At 31.9% G+C, this 18,391-nt stretch overlaps 5 protein-coding genes across 7 annotated transcripts; 4 read left to right on the forward strand and 1 right to left on the reverse strand.

The window, feature by feature from the left end:
• Positions 1–18: 18 nt before the first annotated feature.
• Positions 19–2,630, forward strand: LOC136999087 (uncharacterized). 3 transcript variants are annotated; one of them, XM_067352558.1, is made up of 5 exons: positions 20–154; positions 261–539; positions 1,095–1,175; positions 1,420–1,605; positions 2,021–2,343. In XM_067352558.1, the coding sequence occupies exons 1-5, from the start codon at positions 23–25 to the stop codon at positions 2,093–2,095; spliced, it is 753 nt and encodes a 250-aa protein (XP_067208659.1). In that variant the 5' UTR covers positions 20–22; the 3' UTR covers positions 2,096–2,343. The 3 variants fall into 3 exon arrangements, with proteins under 3 accessions (XP_067208658.1, XP_067208659.1, XP_067208657.1); XM_067352556.1 differs by having other exon boundaries at positions 1,420–2,629; XM_067352557.1 differs by lacking the exon at positions 261–539 and having other exon boundaries at positions 19–154; positions 1,420–2,630.
• Positions 2,631–4,564: 1,934 nt separating this feature from the next.
• LOC105671705 (3-oxoacyl-[acyl-carrier-protein] reductase FabG) lies at positions 4,565–6,876 on the forward strand. Its single transcript, XM_012366101.2, has 4 exons — positions 4,565–4,705; positions 5,632–5,948; positions 6,053–6,254; positions 6,323–6,876. Exons 2-4 carry the CDS (start codon positions 5,632–5,634, stop codon positions 6,563–6,565), a joined length of 762 nt encoding a protein of 253 aa, XP_012221524.1. The 5' UTR covers positions 4,565–4,705; the 3' UTR covers positions 6,566–6,876.
• A 152-nt stretch (positions 6,877–7,028) lies between these two features.
• Positions 7,029–11,958, reverse strand: LOC105671824 (lysoplasmalogenase TMEM86A). The gene is made up of 6 exons (XM_012366299.2): positions 11,556–11,958; positions 9,579–9,742; positions 9,263–9,456; positions 9,068–9,183; positions 8,573–8,683; positions 7,029–8,466 (listed from the first exon to the last, which is right to left on the reverse strand). Exons 1-6 carry the CDS (start codon positions 11,574–11,576, stop codon positions 8,362–8,364), a joined length of 711 nt encoding a protein of 236 aa, XP_012221722.1. The 5' UTR covers positions 11,577–11,958; the 3' UTR covers positions 7,029–8,361.
• Positions 11,959–12,634: 676 nt separating this feature from the next.
• On the forward strand, positions 12,635–15,012 carry Pex16 (peroxin 16). The gene is made up of 5 exons (XM_012366193.2): positions 12,635–12,900; positions 12,961–13,207; positions 13,296–13,572; positions 14,343–14,446; positions 14,527–15,012. The coding sequence occupies exons 1-5, from the start codon at positions 12,777–12,779 to the stop codon at positions 14,780–14,782; spliced, it is 1,008 nt and encodes a 335-aa protein (XP_012221616.1). The 5' UTR covers positions 12,635–12,776; the 3' UTR covers positions 14,783–15,012.
• A 696-nt stretch (positions 15,013–15,708) lies between these two features.
• On the forward strand, positions 15,709–18,018 carry LOC105671753 (phenoloxidase-activating factor 2-like). Its single transcript, XM_012366178.2, has 6 exons — positions 15,709–16,041; positions 16,256–16,341; positions 16,507–16,763; positions 16,933–17,166; positions 17,273–17,468; positions 17,576–18,018. Exons 1-6 carry the CDS (start codon positions 15,939–15,941, stop codon positions 17,732–17,734), a joined length of 1,035 nt encoding a protein of 344 aa, XP_012221601.1. The 5' UTR covers positions 15,709–15,938; the 3' UTR covers positions 17,735–18,018.
• Positions 18,019–18,391: the final 373 nt, after the last annotated feature.

Here is an 18,391-nt window from a genome sequence, read left to right on the forward strand (position 1 = left end):
ATATAAATATTAATAACATATAATGCGGAGGTATCATAATTACCTCGAAAAAAAATTTCTAAAAGTGCCAAGAACGAGTCAATACAGGAGAAATATAGAATGTGAATCAAGTGATGAAAGCAGTGATAACAGTGTCGAAGATGCTCAATGGCGAGTAAGTATTATACAGATTTCTAAAAATATTTAAATGGCTATTCTTGTAGTGTAGAATATAAAAACATTTTGCATCATAATTATATTATTTTATTGCTTTCATTTAGGAATACTGTAATCGTCAATCATCCAGTGATAGCGACAATACAGATTCTGATAACACAAGTCAACATAATAGTATTTGCCTATCATTCTCCAATGAAGCATTGTTAGCAAATATTAGAAACAATGAGCAACTTACAATTAGTTCTGACTTATCATTGCATTTAGTACAAGACCAGCACATGGAACTCGTACAACATAATTATCATGAATCTTTATCAACACATGAAGATCCATTTATTGAGCAAAATAACGATCAACAATCATTGTCAGCATTAGAGCAAGTTAGTGTACAATACTTTATACTAAAGGTACGTTCCACTTGGCGATCGCAACGCTTGTGGAATCATTTTATCTTTGTTTTTCATCGAAAGTTAAAGAAAGATAGATAATGTTCACGAGCGTTGCGATCACCAAGTGGAACTCAGCCTACAAAATTATAAATTCTTATAAAAAACGCACTTAGCATTCATTTATTAACAGATATTTGCATTTTTTAAGTAGTATGCAGAGGCAGACATCAATATTTAATTGTATTTCTACAATTTGTATTTCACACATTGTATTTCTATACTTTTTTATTTTGAATCTTTATAAATACTTGATATGCATAAAAAAGATTTTTCAGAAAAGTTTTATTCAATTTAATTAGCTTCACTTTTGTGTATAAAAGACATTAAACAAAATTCTTATTATTCTAAATATAATATTTTATAGGTTTTTTTAAATTATAAGTTTTTTATTCATTGATACAAGACTATGCATTAAAAACTTTGTACCTCTAAGTGTTAAGGATTAATTTAGTACATTTTTAAAAATATAAAATTTATTTTTTGCAGATGGTAGATGTATCTCAGATTTCAATAAATGACACGAATGAACTGTATGGCTTATCAGATTCTGAGAATGAAAATTTTCGTGTAAGATTATATTTTTTAATTTCATATAATTCACAATATGTATGTAATTTACATCAATAACACATCAATTTCTTTTTTATTTTTTTATATCCGTCTGATCTTTAAGAAAAGTAAAGTTAATTTATTAATATGTATAAGATATTATTCTAATTCTGTATTTTCTCTCTCAAAAATTTTAAAAATTACAAGTATTTTTATAAATCATTTTTTAAAACTCTATAATGAACATCATTTATATCCACAGGATTCATGGTATTACGATGCACATGAAGAATTATTTCAATGTAGCGATGAAGATGATAGCGATAACGAAGATATTCACGAAGAAGTCAACTCTGAAGATATCAATAGTGAAAATATTGGTTTTAGTAGATTAACAGAAATGATGCAAAATGAAGATAATAATGAGACTATTAATGCTCAAGTAGTTGTAAGTAAAGCTGAAATTTTACTTGCAGTTTTGAAGTATGGGCTTACGTATTGTTTATCACAAAGTGCATTAGCTGATCTTTTTAAAATGTTAAATTGTTTTTTTAATTTTTCTTTATTACCTAGTACGCGCTATCTTGTTGATCAAATGTTCAATCCAGAAACAGTCATAGAATATCATGCAGTTTGTCCAAATTGCAAAAAATATGTAGCAATGTTTGATCGCAAAGATCATCGCGTTGAATGTCAAACATGCGATACTGTAATTGCATTGAAAGATACAACATATAATGACTTTTTTGCTATTATTAATGTAAATAACGAAATTGCAAATTTAATTCAAGATAATCAAAAATATTATGATTATGTAGTGCGCGAAAAAGTGCGAAATAATGAAAAATTCGATGACATTACAGATGGAATATTATACAAAGAATTTGTTGACTCATTGTCAATACATGATAAACTTAATTTTGCTACAACTACAATGAACAGTGATGGATCCCCAATTTTCGAAAGTTCTAGATTTTCTATTTGGCCGATTCAAATGATTATAAATGAATTGCCTTTGGATGTAAGAACTTCTAGACCTATAGTGTGCGGCATATGGTTTGGTAAAGATAAACCAAATATGAATATTTTTTTAAAACCGTACGTTGTTCACATGAACAAATTGTCAAATAATGGTGTACGATGTACTATTGCAAATGAAGTACGTATTATTAAAGTATTCACCTTATGTTGCTGCGTAGACTCTGTTGCTCGTGCACCGATGCAGGGTATAGTTCAGTATAATGGCTATTTCGGATGCAGTTGGTGCTTACATCCAGGATATTATGTTGTTTACAAGAGAGGTGGAAGTGTAAAATATACTTTAATGAATGAAGTACCGCCTAAAAAGAACTGAAAATGAAACAATCGAGCACATGCGACTGAGTCTTACATCCCGAAAACCCGTTTATGGTGTAAAAAATCCTTCATGTTTAATTAATTTGCAAGGTTTTAACATTATATCTGGTTTTGTACCAGATAATGCATTGTCTTTGTTTGGGAATAATTACGGAACAATTTGTGGGGTATTGGATCGAATCAAACAACTTGCCATATTCTTTATCCAATAATGATATTAATAAAATTGACAACTTGTTATTAACAATAAAAGCTCCCAATCAAATTGTTCGTTTATCTCGTTCCATACGAGATAGAAAATATTGGAAAGCAAGAGAGTGGGAGAATTGGATTCTTTACTATAGTTTACCGATTTTACTATGTTTTCCACATTTAGAAATATGGATAAAGCATTGGTCACTTCTAGTAGAAGCATTCCATATTTTATTAAAGAAAAGTATTACACGTAACGAAGTCAATCATGCTCATACTTTGTTATTAACAAAATTTGTTGATTACACCGAACACTATTATTTCAAAGCTGCTATGACGTACAACATCCATCAACTATTGCATTTGGCACAAAGTGTAGCAGATTGGGGCCCACTTTGGGCTCATTCTGGCTATTGTTTTGAAAATGGAAATGGTCAAATAGTTCGAAAAGTGCATGGTGCTAAGGGCGTTGTACATCAAATTTGCAGATCGATAGCAATGAGTCAAAGTGAATTGATTTTAAAGAAACATATTGCTTTGAAAGCGTTTTCAAATGTAAGTAGTTTTATTTCTTATCTGGACAAAAAAAACGCAAAACAAACATGTAAATTATCGCATGCAAGATACTTTGGACCACATTATAAAACTAGTTTAATGTGGAAAGAAGAACTTGAATTATCAGATGAAAGTCGAACATATCGTAAAATGGTAAAAGAACGATGTTTGTACACATCATCAAGAAGAAATATGATTCGATCAGATAATTCGTATGCTGTAACAACAGAAGGAGATTTTATTCGCATTATAGAATTTATTATCGATATTCCAACAAGGAAAGAGTACACTATCTGTCATTTAGTGATTAAAGAAGATATTTTTAATAACAATTCTTTACCATTGAAAAAAGTTGTAAATATTTCTGATAATTTAATAATAAAAGACACTAACAGCATTGAAAGAGTTTGCGTTTTTATGAATATAGATAACATAATGTATATATGTCCAGTGCCGAATCTGTATTTTTATTAATCGTTTTTTACGTATAAATGAGAATTATGATGTTATAAACAAATGGCGATAATTTAAGTAACAGATTACATGTTTGGAGGCCTTTTTGTTATTTAATAAAATGTTTCTAAATTCTTCGTGATAAAATTACATGATTTCGTTATGCGATTTAACTGATGAAAACTGATGAAAACTCTTGAAAATAACGTTATTAATTATGCAATTAAACAATTTAACGGGTATTTTCAATAGAGAATACACGCAATTCTGGCTTAAACGCCTGAATTTTTTGTATGTTTTTAGTTTTTATATGCAAAATGTTTTATTAAAAAAAAATGTTTTCATATAATTAAGATATCACAATGTAATTTTATTGCTACATTTATCGAGACTACATAATGTAATTCCATTACTACATGCAAAATTAATAAACATATCTAAATCAAAATTGTATATTTTTTCGTTTTTCTATTTCTATCATTCAGCTCTTTAAAATATGATTGCTATAAAATCACATGATTTTCTAACATTACGTGATTTTTCAAACCATGTAATTTTCAAAAATCATGTACTGATTTGGAACATTTCATTACGTGATTTACTTAGTCATTAATTACGTGATTTTGTTATGTAATTTTATCACTTGATTTTATCACGTGATTTTTTTCAGTAGGGTTGAAAGATCGATTTTTTATTTATTAAAATATAAGTTACTTAAAAATTAAAAAAAAATAAATACAAGTTTCTAGCGATGTGATAAGAGGAAGTGATAAGATATATATCACCACTCCTGAATCGCAAAGAGTGAGGTAGTTATATAAGTCTATTAGGTTCTAAGCCACGTTGAGTATGACCACATTTTAAAACCGGTTGCAGATCTCCTCTGACTTTGAAATCAGTTCGTTACATATTACGAAATATATGATAATCTTTAGCGTTCAAGTTCACTTTCTGCTCTAATTGTCAAGCATATATCGCCATACTCTATCACGGTAAGTACATATTTACATATTTAATAAACATAAATCTTATCATTTTGCATAAACCAGATATAACACATCCGTTTCACTTGCAATATCTACACGTTTATGTTTTGTTTTTTTTTTTGTTTGTCCCAAAGTCCGAATGTAAACTCGTTAATTTGTCTTAAACACAGAACGTGCGGATATGATATTGCTTAGCTAAATCATAATTGATAGACGAATTACAAATAAAAACTAACAGCTGTTATGACATCATCTAGTTGCAATATACAACGTGACTGTAATTTTCCGAAGTGCTTAAGGGGATGCTGGAGTTACCGGCCGGACATTATATTTTTTCGAACAAGAATATCTTTTTATTGGTTGCATAGAATTGTAAATCCTTTTGCAGGAGTAAAGTATACATAAAAACGGAATTCGGGCTGCTCGATTTTATTTGGAAAAAAAAAGAATTAATAACAAAATTTGTTTCTATTTATTAATTTCTATTCTGCTCTTAGGAGAACATATTGTATAGAGCTATTTATTTTTGTTTTTTATAAAAGTTTAACAGTTTTAAGACGCTGAGTAAGAGCAGCCCGAATTGCGGACTGCAGAATAGAATGTTATGGAACCATTAAAATTGGGCTGAAAAGTCTAATGTAAAAAATATTCTTGTCCGACTATTTTTACATACGTGTGCGTCCAATATCGGTATAACAGATGAAAAAATAACAGAAGATTAGTTCCAGGATAATATCAGAGAGGCGCTATACAATAATATGCAAATATATACATGCACCACATACGCATACACAATACATTCATACTTAGATTATGACTTATGCCGATAATATCACTCTCATTTTTAGTTCCATCGAAATGATGGCGCTTTCGCGTCGGAGTTCGTCAGGCACTCCAGCATCCTCTTAACAGGTAAACATAATTTGTTCTAGATGTCTTTTGCGGGAAAAGTTGTTCTGATAACGGGAGCTAGCTCAGGAATTGGAGCTGCGACTGCTGTCCATCTGGCTCAGCTTGGTGCATCATTGTCGATAACTGGGCGCAATAAGGATAATTTAAACAAAGTGGCCGAACAATGCGGGCAGTCCAAACCTCTAATTGTGACAGGAGAATTAACTAACGAAAAAGACGTAGAGAATATCATTGACTCAACGATCAAGCATTACGGCAAATTAGATGTTTTAGTTAATAATGCTGGAGTTCTAGAGGGTGGCAGTATAGAAACCACAAATTTAGAACAATATGACAGGTATATAATAGTAGTCTGATATATGCATGGAAGTATCATTAGAAGTGAAACAGATTCAATTTTAAGAATATGTTTATCTTGTAATACAAAACATACCTTTGTAGGGTCTTCAACATAAATGTTCGTTCGGTGTATCATCTAACAACACTGGCAGTGCCACATCTAATCAAAACAAAGGGCAATATTGTCAACGTTTCTAGCGTAACAGGATTGAGATCTTTTCCAAATTGCCTAGCATACTGTATGAGTAAATCAGCTGTGGATCAATTTACACATTGTGTCGCTCTGGAATTGGCACCAAAGCAGGTTTGTACAAAAATATATTAGTGTTGAATATATTTATGACTTGTGTTATTATTTTTTAAATATACTAGGTGCGTGTGAATGCTGTAAATCCTGGTGTCATTGTAACGAATCTTCACCATAGCAGTGGAATGACCAAGGATCAACTGCAGACCTTTTTCGAACACAGCAAAGATACACATGCTCTGGGAAGGACAGGTGATGCTACAGAGGTCGCAAAGACTATTGCATTTCTCGCAAGCAATGATGCTAGTTTTATCACAGGTGCGACATTACCTGTGGATGGAGGTAGGCATGCAATGTGCCCTCGTTAAAAATCAAACATTGTAAATGATATATGATAAATTCAACATATATAATACATCATATATCGCCTTTATAAAAATATTAACAACTATACTACGAGAGATTATGTACTATATTTTGTCGGGAGATCTATAATATATTATTGCTATATTTTGTTGGTTCAACAAAAATAGTTGAAAAAGTTTGAAATAATTTTTTTAATTTATATATTGTTACTATTATATTTTTGTACTTAAATTTGTCACACTATTTTTATAAATAAAGTTAGATGCTTGTATCTGGCAAAATAAGCAAATGGAAATAAATGGAATAAAAATAACACTTGTCTTTCTTTCAATAATTTTTTTTACACAAATAATTGATTCGAGTAGTTTGTATAATATTTCATTGTGTCATTGTGTAAAATATATGACACGCAAACTCTGATATTTCCAATTTTATAATGCAAGTTTTGTAAGAAAGAAAACAGCATTTTATATTAACAATCAAATTTAATTTTTGTAGATTTATAAACATTATTTTTCCATCATTTAGAAAAACTTAAATTCATATTAACTAAATCCACTATAAATTGTTGAATCTCTATTTTGCCAAAAAATGTGGCAGTGTCAACAATGCAAGTTATAATAAAGACAAATTACATCGTACGGCACATCTATATATATACAATAGTGCATAATACAGATTACATTGATATAAAGAATATGTTTTATACAATTTATAGCTATATTGCAATTTTCTCTCAGTAAGATGATAGTTTACATTGAAAGATGATAATATTTATTACATATACATATACAGGATATCCCATTTTAAGTAATGCATTTAAATATTTTGAAAACAAGATACTTTTGGGATGTTTTAGTTTAGAAGTTGCGACTGCCAAAATGTCAAAAAGATATGTAATATAATTTCAAAAATTTAAATTTTGACTTGGCTTTGATTCGAAATGAAGTCACTATCCTTCTAGGAACTGTACAACCTTCATCTAAAACTTATTTCCTAAAATATCGTCGTCATTTTCGAAGTACTTAGATGCATTATTTAAAATAAAACACCCTGTATACGTCGATGAATGTAATTTATATATATATATATATAACATATTTATACAACAATATCTTTCCTTGTGGACAATAATAGTATCTAATATATTTGCCATTCGCGATATATTGCAAATAGACTATTGCATTTTGGCCCGAGTTAAATGAGAAATAATGTTACAATTACAATAGTAATATTCTAATTTTGAGATTCTTACATACATAAATATATAAGAAACATTTTATACGATCTAACATACTAATAATCTTTCTTTCACGCCTAAAAATCTTGATCATTATAAACAACGCTACAAAATAATTTTTCTATTTCAATAGAAACAATAAAGCGTCATACTTTTGCTAAAGAATTTTCTTTAACAATTCTATTTTGTTCGTTCATTCTTAACAGTAATTTCTTAATTCTTTCCTTTATAGATACAAAAAATAGGAAAACCACAAATGTGGTCAGTATGAAATCTCTATAGGACATCTTTCTTTGCATTAACTAATACAAAAAGAAATATAAGTCTACTCTTTACAGTTAAAAAGTACCACATTCTATCACTATAACACCACTGAGTCTCCTCAATATATATGGCTTCAAAGTACAATATTTAACATGTCAAAGACAATTATCACAACAAATTTCCTACTGGAATTATGCATATAGTTTAATGCAGACATGTCAAAAGATTTTTCCTGTCCGCTTTGTAATATATCTGCAGATTCTTTTTGATAGATTACAACTAAAGCTAATTATCTCAGCCTTTACTGGCAGGTACTCTGTTATTACTGTTATTTTTCGAATCAACCGCACTCAATGCTATGCCTAATTGCGCTGCATAGTACGTCAGCATGATGGTCACCTATACAGAAAAAAAATCGATTAATATGTGAAGTCATAATCTTTGATCTACTATTCTTCGAAACGAATAATGTTAATGCGTACGTAATATTGTTATACACATGTACCTGAGAATAAGGTAATGGACTATGGAAATAATTAAATCCAAGCAAAGTGTCAGATATGACAAAGCAAATGCTTCCGATGCAACTGCACAATCTAGTCCACGTCCATAATTCCTAATGGATAAAATATGGATTAATCCCCGTGCGATATGTAATATCAATGTACAAAGATTAATACCGATCATTATGTGGAGAAAAAAATTAATTAGGGTAATTTTTTCCAACGTCGGTTAACGTTAACCAACGATTTCAATTTGTTAATAGAATTGCTAACATGAATAAAATATGGTCATTAAAAAAGAAAGATTTAAAATTTTTGTCACCTTTAATGAAGATATTAATTCTTCATGTTAACAATTCTATTAACAAATTGAAATCGTCGATTAACGTTAACCGACGTTGGAAAAAGTGGCCCTTAGAGAAGCAATTAATGTCACAAAATTGAAAGGAAGCAAGAAACAAATAATTGAGATCGATTTGTACATTGTATGAATTTACCCCAAAGAACTGTACTCTTGATATGGCCCGCCATGCCATAGTGGTAAGTAATACTGTATAAATTGGCACTCCTATTTTTAAAACCCCGGTCAGTCCGGGCATCAAAGCAAATATGACTGGAAACAGAGACGTTTAATCGGTTAAACATAAACAGTGATAAATTAATGTTCGATAAATCGTATCTGCGCAACTTACCAATTGAACAGAACGTGTACAGCACCGCGCCGAGTGCTAAATTCAGGGGTTTGAATCCAAATGCGATTATATACATAATTTGTGCGACGGCGAACATACACATCCCCGCTGTAAAACAGTTAGGCCACACCAACAGTGCATCGCCGATGCAACTGAACACCAATCCCGTTAATATACGCCTGGAGAAAGCATATCTGCAAAAAGATTCAGTGTTAATAAACTGAAGAAATAAATTGCAACGCAACGAGTTACTCGAAAGAGTTGAAAGTTAATCAATGTCTACATTCGTAAGAGATACAACGGCGTCTTTACTTACTCTTTCGACAAGCTAATCCCGTGCAACAGCACGAAAATAATAAGACTTATTATCGGCAAACATTTAAAGCACGCCGTTAGCAGAGATGGCTGTTCGGCGAGCAGTACAAAATATACCGACACACTTTTAAAAAACGGCACCAATTTCGGTCCAATACTTTTAATCTGAAATAGAAAAGGTCGACCTTGTCAGTCACGCTGATAAATATAAACGCGCCGATACAAAAAGTATTAAGATAATTGTCATACAACTTGTCTGTATCGACAAGTGCATGAAGGAAAATAATTTGCTCATAATAATTCACTCATACATATTAATTGATAAAATTAATGCGTGATTTTGTAACAAACAAGTACTTCAAGATAATTTATCTGTACGTAAATCTACAGGATAGCTTAATAATAATAAATGATAAATTGAAAGAAAATAAGAAGTGTAGAAAACATTATGCAATACATTGCAAACGTTTCATTATCTTTGACTTATTATTTGACATTTATAGATAGGCAATCAAAACATAAATTCAGCAGATAATTCTCTGGAGGGATTAAACAAAATCCATGTTAGTAGGTTGAGATTAATTCTAGTTTATTTTTGTAAACGTTTATTATGCTTACAATAGCATTCAATATGATGATCATAAAATTTTTAATATTCTTTTACTTATCTTTGTCTTATTATACTTTTTACTAAATTCTCTGATAATTTTCTTTGCCGAAAAAAAATTTATAACATATATTTTTTATTCATATAAATTGTTAAAATGTATTCAAATATTTAGCAAAATATTTTATCACAAACTGCTTTTCATCGTCAAGATTTAACAAATAATAATGCGTGCTTGAAAGAGATCTATCCATAGTCACTGAAGCCTAATCATTGGCCTAATCCAGCTAGTTACATGATAGTACATTATCTAATATTGGTACCGAGATACACAATAGTCTTTGATATAGAGTAGTCACTTTATGCCAATCTGTGGTTTCTCTGACAGCATGCTATTACAATAATAACTGCATTAGATTGATCTTTAAGGAATTTCAAACAGGATGGACATAATGCAGAAATCCTTGCATTTATCTGTAATATCTGTCCAGATTTAATCACTGTTACCTACCGATACTTGACAAAAGTACAAACTTGGTTACTCAATTGTTTGGAACATTGGAAAAATTTAATAACTCAAAAACCAAAACCTAATATAAAATTAAAAATGTTAAAAAAATACAGATTATATAAAAATTAAATATAGATTATATATATATATAATTACCAAAGTTATTTGTGTTTAACAATTTTGATATACAATAAAAGATTTTTTATGTATGTACATCAATTTTTAATATGTATATATTAATTATATATATTATAAAATACATTCACAAATGTAAAATGTATACTTATGCAAACTGAAAGCAATTGCATACAGTGTTAAAATCTTTACATGTACATAAAGGAGCAGTGTTAATTGTCTCCTTTTTCTCATCTTTTGAGAATGCAAATTTGTTTAACATAAGAAAGAAATAATGAAGGTAATGTATACATAAAACCATAATTATTTGTTAAAATCTAAATAATTTTTAAAGAAAAATTTTTCTGCATAAATTATCTTACAAAACCTTCAACACACAATTTTTTGAAACATTGCAAAATGCGTATAAATTAAATATTTGATTAATTAATTTTTTAATTATATAAAATATAAATCTTATTGATAACATCTCATCAATTCAGTGAATTTATTTTAGGTCAAATTATCAGACAACTTATCAGACAAGAAGCAACGAGAATGCATCAGCATGCACAGTGAAAACAAAGCTCCTTTGTCCTGAATTAAACCGAACGCTGACAACAATGACGGAACAACGATGTAAGCACGGAGTTGACAATGAGTTGAATAGAAAATAAAAACAGCGAGAATATTTGTAAAAGGATGAGATAAATCGATTGTAAACAAAAATTTATTCATTCCCTTACCACTTCTGTAGGTGATGACATTTCGGGTTGAAGGACGCTGTAAAGGAAACGAATCACAGCAACCGCTTACGTCGTCGACGAATCGACCGACCGCGACGAGACTCGCGAATGCTATTGCTCGCGAGCTCGCCGCTTATTTATATGACGCTTTCCGATGCACACAATATCACATATACATAAATGCATCACGCGCACATCACCGAGTTGCGAACTAATGACAGTGATGAAAACGATGCTAGAATGGAGACGCCGGAAACACGGCCCCCCCGTGTAAACCGTAATGCAGGGAATACATACAGAATGGAGAACCGCGTATACATGTGTGTTTTGCGTTTTCGGCCATTTCGGCTAGGTCGAATAGCAGAAGAGAGTAGGCACCGAAGGTTTGCTCGCGTGACCCAGCGTGCTCCTACTCGCTCTAATCTATAGTATTATGTTACGTGTACTGTAGATTAAAGCGAGTAGGAGCGTGTTGCGGCATTCGACGCGACAAATCTTATGCGATAAATCTTAGGTTTGTTCTTTATAGCTGAACTGGCTGCACTAGTTCAAAGTTTATCTTCCTTCTTCCAACGTGGAGGAAAAAAGATAAACTCTGAACTAGTGCAGCCAGTTCAGCTATAAAGAACAGACCTTTTATCTTGTTGCAGTAAGGCCCTGCGCACAATAGAGAAAATATTAGGATCAAGAATAAATATTAAATATTAGAAAGAGGAAATTGATATTATTTTATTTCAAAACAAGAAAATGAAATGGATAACGTATAAATTGAGAAATAAGAATTAGAAATAATTAATCCATTCCGTTCCCTCATTTAAAGTAAAATAATTCCAAATTGCTCTTTCTAATGTTTAATATTTATTCTTGTTCCTAATATTTTTTTCATTGTGCGCAGGGCCTAATTTGCAAGCGATCTACTAAACTACTAAAAATGTACCATACAGCACACAGTATTTCTAGTAATTTACTAGATCGAATTGTCGCATGCTGCATAATCTGATGCAGGCTTAAGTTAAAAAATGAGAGAATCGACTCTCGAATGTAGAAATTGTATCAAATGGAAAAAATCGATTCTCGCTAAGATTTTTATATCTCGATCTTGAAATTAAAGATGGTAGCTCTCACTAACAATAATGTGCAATAATGCTGTTACAATGAAGATGCAAAATTGAGTGTTTGCTGCTACTTATTTTATGAAGTATTTATAATAACACTAAAAAGATGGAAAGTGCCAGTTGCACATTAAATAATTTATGGACATCTTACAAGAGATGGATTGTAACAAATCCACAGTTGCTATCAGATATCGAAGCCACTGTTAGATGTTTATCTTATTTTAGTTTTGGTTAGTACAAAAATCAAAACTTTTTATCGACAGTACCACTAAATGTAATTTTTTCCACAGGACATTTGGGTAATTCAAATTTGGCTATTGAATTAATTTATTCTATGCCAAATTTAATTGTGCTATGCAATGATTTGCTTATGTATAGTAGCAAATGCACATATCTGAAGATACCACAGTTTGAATCAAAAATTAAAATTTGGCTGACTGTAGTCGAATATACTGAGACGTTGCTTGAAATATCAGCCAACAAATTGTGGGGAGCGAAGGGAAAGTGGTTAATAATTTTAATTGTACAATTGTTTAAGTAAGTATTTGCTATTTTTTCACAACATAACTGTTTTTGTACGTTGTGTTAGATTCTGTTTTGCAGACAATCGATATTTTTTTTGTAGAACCGTATTACGATTGTTATTGGTTCACGTGTACAAGGAGCGTGTCACAAAAAGTCCTGCAATACCACCACTTGATAGAGAAAAGTTTAATAAAGTCATTCACAATGCAGAATTGAAAGAAGGATTTACACTGAAAAGATCAGGCACTGTTATTAGAAGCGTGAAACATTCGGTTCCTGTAGAAATGCGAACATGGAAAGCTTTACCATCTAACATAGATGAAAATGAGAATTTAACAAAAAATCAACAGTCTTTGATAAGTCTTAAGCTAGCTGAGGTTGGTAAAAATATATACATATCTATGGACGATAAATAGATAAAGAATACTTTCTTTTTTATAATGACAAGTTAAAATTATAATTTTAATTCAGAAATCTTGAAACCAAAATATTAATATTGGGGTAAAATTTTTTAACAAGTTTCTAAATAATATATAATTATGGAAATTGTTTAATTTTATTAAATTGATTGCATTTTGTCTTACTTATTCTGTTATATATTTCCTAAATTATTTTATTTTATAATTTGTTTAGTTTTATGTCTGTAATAATATAAAAACGATATACAGGGTGTTTCATAATGTCCGTGCCAACACTCGTGTGCGGGTAGAGTGCGGTAAACTGAATAGAAAAGTCCTTTATCGTTTTGCAATTTTTGCAATAATAATTGAGATATTAATTAAAAAGGATTGACGAATAATTGCACGCGGCTAGATTATGGGCTGTGCACTTTAGGCGTGACAGCAACGAGGATCGCACGGCAACGAAAAATAACAATGGCAAGAGCAAGAGTAATACATGTTATTTTTCGTTGCCGTGTGATCCTCGTTGCTGTCACGCCTAGAGTGTACAGCCCATGGTCTAGCCGCGTGCAACGCGCGATTATTCGTCAATCCTTTTTAATTAATATCTCAATTATTATTGCAAAAATTGCAAAATGGTACAGGACTTTTCTATTCAGTTTACCGCATTCTACCTGCACACGAGCGCTGGCACGGACATTATGAAACATCCTGTATACTGTAACAAAATTCTTTTAAACTTTTAGAGTCTTTATGTAACAAAGCCGTTGCTTCATCTTGGAGCTATATATATTACTAACCAAAAGCGTTGGCCGCCGTGGATGTTATCACTTATTATCGATATGATCAGGTAAATATTATGTAAAATTGCATTACTACGCATAATTGATGTACTACAATTTGTTTATAATCGAGTTATCGTTTGTGCAGTTTAAATATCTACACTCGCTCCAGCCAAAAGATACTATTCAGTAAAGAGGAGAAAGAAGAACTCGTTCGTCGAAGATTGAGTTTGCTGTTGTACATCTTAAGATCGCCGTTTTACGATAAGTACAGCTGTACTAAAATAAATGCCTTGCTCGACACGGTATCTACTTCTGTACCTTTCGGCAAGTTATTGGCAAATGCCGTTAAAAAGAATTTACCGTACATGCAAAGTATGTATTTTTACATGTGGTCACGCTAATTTATTCCGTAAGTTTGCTATGAAGAATACTAAACTAATGCAAAAGCTGAAGCATAATCTAATCATTCCGTGATTCGTGAAAGATCGGGAAAACATAAATTATGATATTTTTATACTCTCTCTAATTATATTGTTAAAGGGTAAACTTAAGTAATGGTATTTGTTATTATTTGGTATATTTTATTGATTAATAGAAATAAATCATACGAATGGTATAATACTGGTAAAAATACTATCTTGAATAGTTGTTAACCATAAATTTATCCTGATCCGTTCCGTTAGCATCCGACATAAACTTTGAAGCCAAAAGCATTCAAATAAGAACGAAAGTATATTGCGAATATTCGAACTTCTTGCTAATCTTTTGTAGCCTGCTTTCCAATTTTTGTATCCATTAATTGTAAGCAAAATCAAATTAACAATCTTTTTAAATCTTTCAGCAACCAATTTGGATCTTAAGATCGAATGTATAGGAGATATTGCTCTTTTGTAAAAAAAGTACTTTACAGTTCGTCATTCGTATAACGGCTCTCTTGCGTGTGTCATACGCAAGGTTCGAAATCAATTTATCGCCACCTGCGAAACAATGTTTTTTTGTGACATTGTATTTTAATATGTAATGTTTGAATATGATGAATGAAGTCATCGGTGCGTGATTCACGAACTGCTCGCACCGGTGAGTTCTGATTATTGACCTTCAACTATTTGCCGTTGAGATGGAGATGGCCTTGCGATTTTCCCTCTGCGCCGGCTAAATGCGCGGCTATTACGATCCGCCGGGAATACCGGTCGTTATTACAGATGCGCTCGTGCCGATTATTACGCGCATATATATGAGCGTAATTATGATTGGAAGCAATTTGTTCTTCTTTTTTTTTCCACACATTGTGCCAGATATTTTACACTTGCCGTCTGGTGCCGTCACTGAGAGCAGCCGTTTTTAGCCGTGAAAGGTCATGTATTATATCTCATCCGGCAGGATGCACGAATTAATACGCTCAAAGTTACGAGAAACGGAAACGATATACCGTCATAAACGCATCGATGCATTCGTGTAATGTATATAAGTCTGCAGATCACGCTCCGTTTTTATTTGTTGTGCTAGTTTCACTTACAGCGGTGTTCGATTAATTTTCTGCGATCACGGATTTTCAAGATGAATAACGTCCTGCTGCTTCTGCTGCCGCTGTGCGAGCTGCTGCAGCTAATATTTGTTTCCGCGCAAAGTCCTGCCATAGTTTTTCAGACAATGGCACCAAGTATGTATTATTATTTTACGAGATAATAATAAATAAATAATTGACTATAGAAATTTATTTTTGAACTATTAAAGTGATAAATATTCTTAATGATACTCAATGAATATTCAAGTTTTATTATAAAGAATTTATAAGTGTAAGAAAAGATTTTTTTCTTTAGTCTATTTAGGTTTTGATTAATTACTGTTATATCTGACACATTTTGTTTTTCTAGCCGTGCCTCGACAGTGCTTCTGCTACTCTGGAATAGTGTGTCCTGCGGGCACAACAGGCGGTGTCGATGTCAGAATCGTAAATAACGTAAGTAGTATATTTTCACTTATAAATGCAAAACTTGTGATATGATACTCGTGAAATATTTACATAAAAAGATACACCACATAATGATATGATTATCGTCCGGCATTATTAGTATAATCTTGTAATATTGTTATTCTATTTATTTTTCTAACTTTCTACTTTTAGGGAACATATTGCTCCACTGGATTTGTGTACTGTTGCTCGTCTGGCGGCGGCGGCGGCGGCAGTAATATCGGCATAAATGCACCTACTTGCGGCAGAGTCTACATCGCACCCACTCCGCAACCCGCAGGGCAGGCTGCTTTCGGTGAATTTCCTTGGCAAGTGGCTCTTTACGCCAGGCCTAACATATACGTCGGAGGTGGAGCGCTTATCACTTCGTTGCACGTTCTTACCGCCTTTCACAAAGTGACGTCTTACTTGTAAGCATTACTGCGTATTTCACATTCTAACGTGTCTTTTAATGCATCTTTTAAGACAGCGGTTTTTTTTATGGGTTAAAAGAAGTTTTTGACGTTAACGTACGACAGTGATGTAATATACACGTTTCAATCCTTCTTCATCATTGTGCTTGTGAAAATAATGTTACAGAAATGGTGGACTCGTAGCAAGACTGGGTGAGTGGGACTTTACAGTTACCAACGAACGTTATCCGTTCAGAGATATCGACGTCGAAATGATATCTAATATGACATTTACTGCAAACAACCTGCAGAACGACATAGCGGTGCTCAAATTGAAAGAGCCTGCTCCAATCGGTCCTCCAAATAATCCTCATATCAACACGGTGTGTTTGGCATTTGGACCACCTGTACCGGGAACAAGGTACATATAATTAATGCACGCGGTGTTCAAATATTGCCAACAGTTAGAGTGGTAAGATCTCTCTTTAAATAATATATGTAATAATAATTATATTAATATCTTAAAGATGTAAAGTGGCAGGCTGGGGGAAAACCGCCTTTAACGGACAGTACCCACAAAGTATTCTAAAACAGGTCGACTTGCCTGTGGTAAGTTCAGCGGATTGTCAAACGGCCCTTCGAAAGACGACACTCGGCGCCAACTTTGCTTTACACAGTAGCTTTATGTGCGCCGGAGGGGAAGCTGGCAAAGACGCGTGCATTGTAAGAGAATAAGATTTATAGATAACTTATAGATCGGGGTGGTGAAGTTGTCTGTCAATTTTTGGCATTTATTTCTTAATCGATAACGCTGCGAATTCTTTTTGAAGGGCGATGGAGGTTCAGCGCTGGTATGTCCAAGTAATGGTTTCCAAACTGCTGTCGGGCTGGTATCGTGGGGTATAAAGTGTGCAGACGGAGGAGTGCCTGCTGCGTACACTGATGTAAATAAGTTTGATAGCTGGATTAAGTCAGTGGCGGTGGTTTAAAACCACAAAAGTTGAGGTGAAACAACAGTAATTGAAGAATGCCATATACGTGCGGCACGAATTACTCATTTAATACTTACTATGAGTGTTTATATAGAAATTTAGAAAATCATACGTTATACTAATTATTAACTATCTTAAAGATAATAAAAATGTATAAAGTAATAAAATATATATTTTAGTTGTCATACTAATAAGATAGATTTGTAGAAAAATAGAAATTTTAAGTCGAAGTCTGCTGTTCTATCACGAAATAATAGTTAATAAAAAGTGAAAGAAAATTATTCTAATTCGAAAATAATCAGTATTTTAATCCTTCGAAGGTAGATAGGTATAAAGAGAAAGATCTGTTTTATTTCAACTAATATTTAATTTTCTGTATTGAATTTTTGTTTTATTGGTTTAAGCTTATGTAATAAAAAGAAATTTTCGAGACTATAAGGCAATGAAGCATTTTGTCAACATACTTTTTCTTGTAGTTTCTAAATTTATAAATATTGTAATAAATATACGGAACACATGACCAATTAATACATTCCGTTTTCATAGGATTTCTTTTCTAATCGATTAAATCCACAAGGAATACATAAAAAATATAGACTTACATATAAAAATTATATGGAGGAAAGAATACAAGGTATAATGAAGAGATTTGGT

This window comes from Linepithema humile, chromosome 3, assembly GCF_040581485.1.
Source record: "Linepithema humile isolate Giens D197 chromosome 3, Lhum_UNIL_v1.0, whole genome shotgun sequence".
Taxonomy (NCBI): Eukaryota; Metazoa; Arthropoda; class Insecta; order Hymenoptera; family Formicidae; genus Linepithema; species Linepithema humile.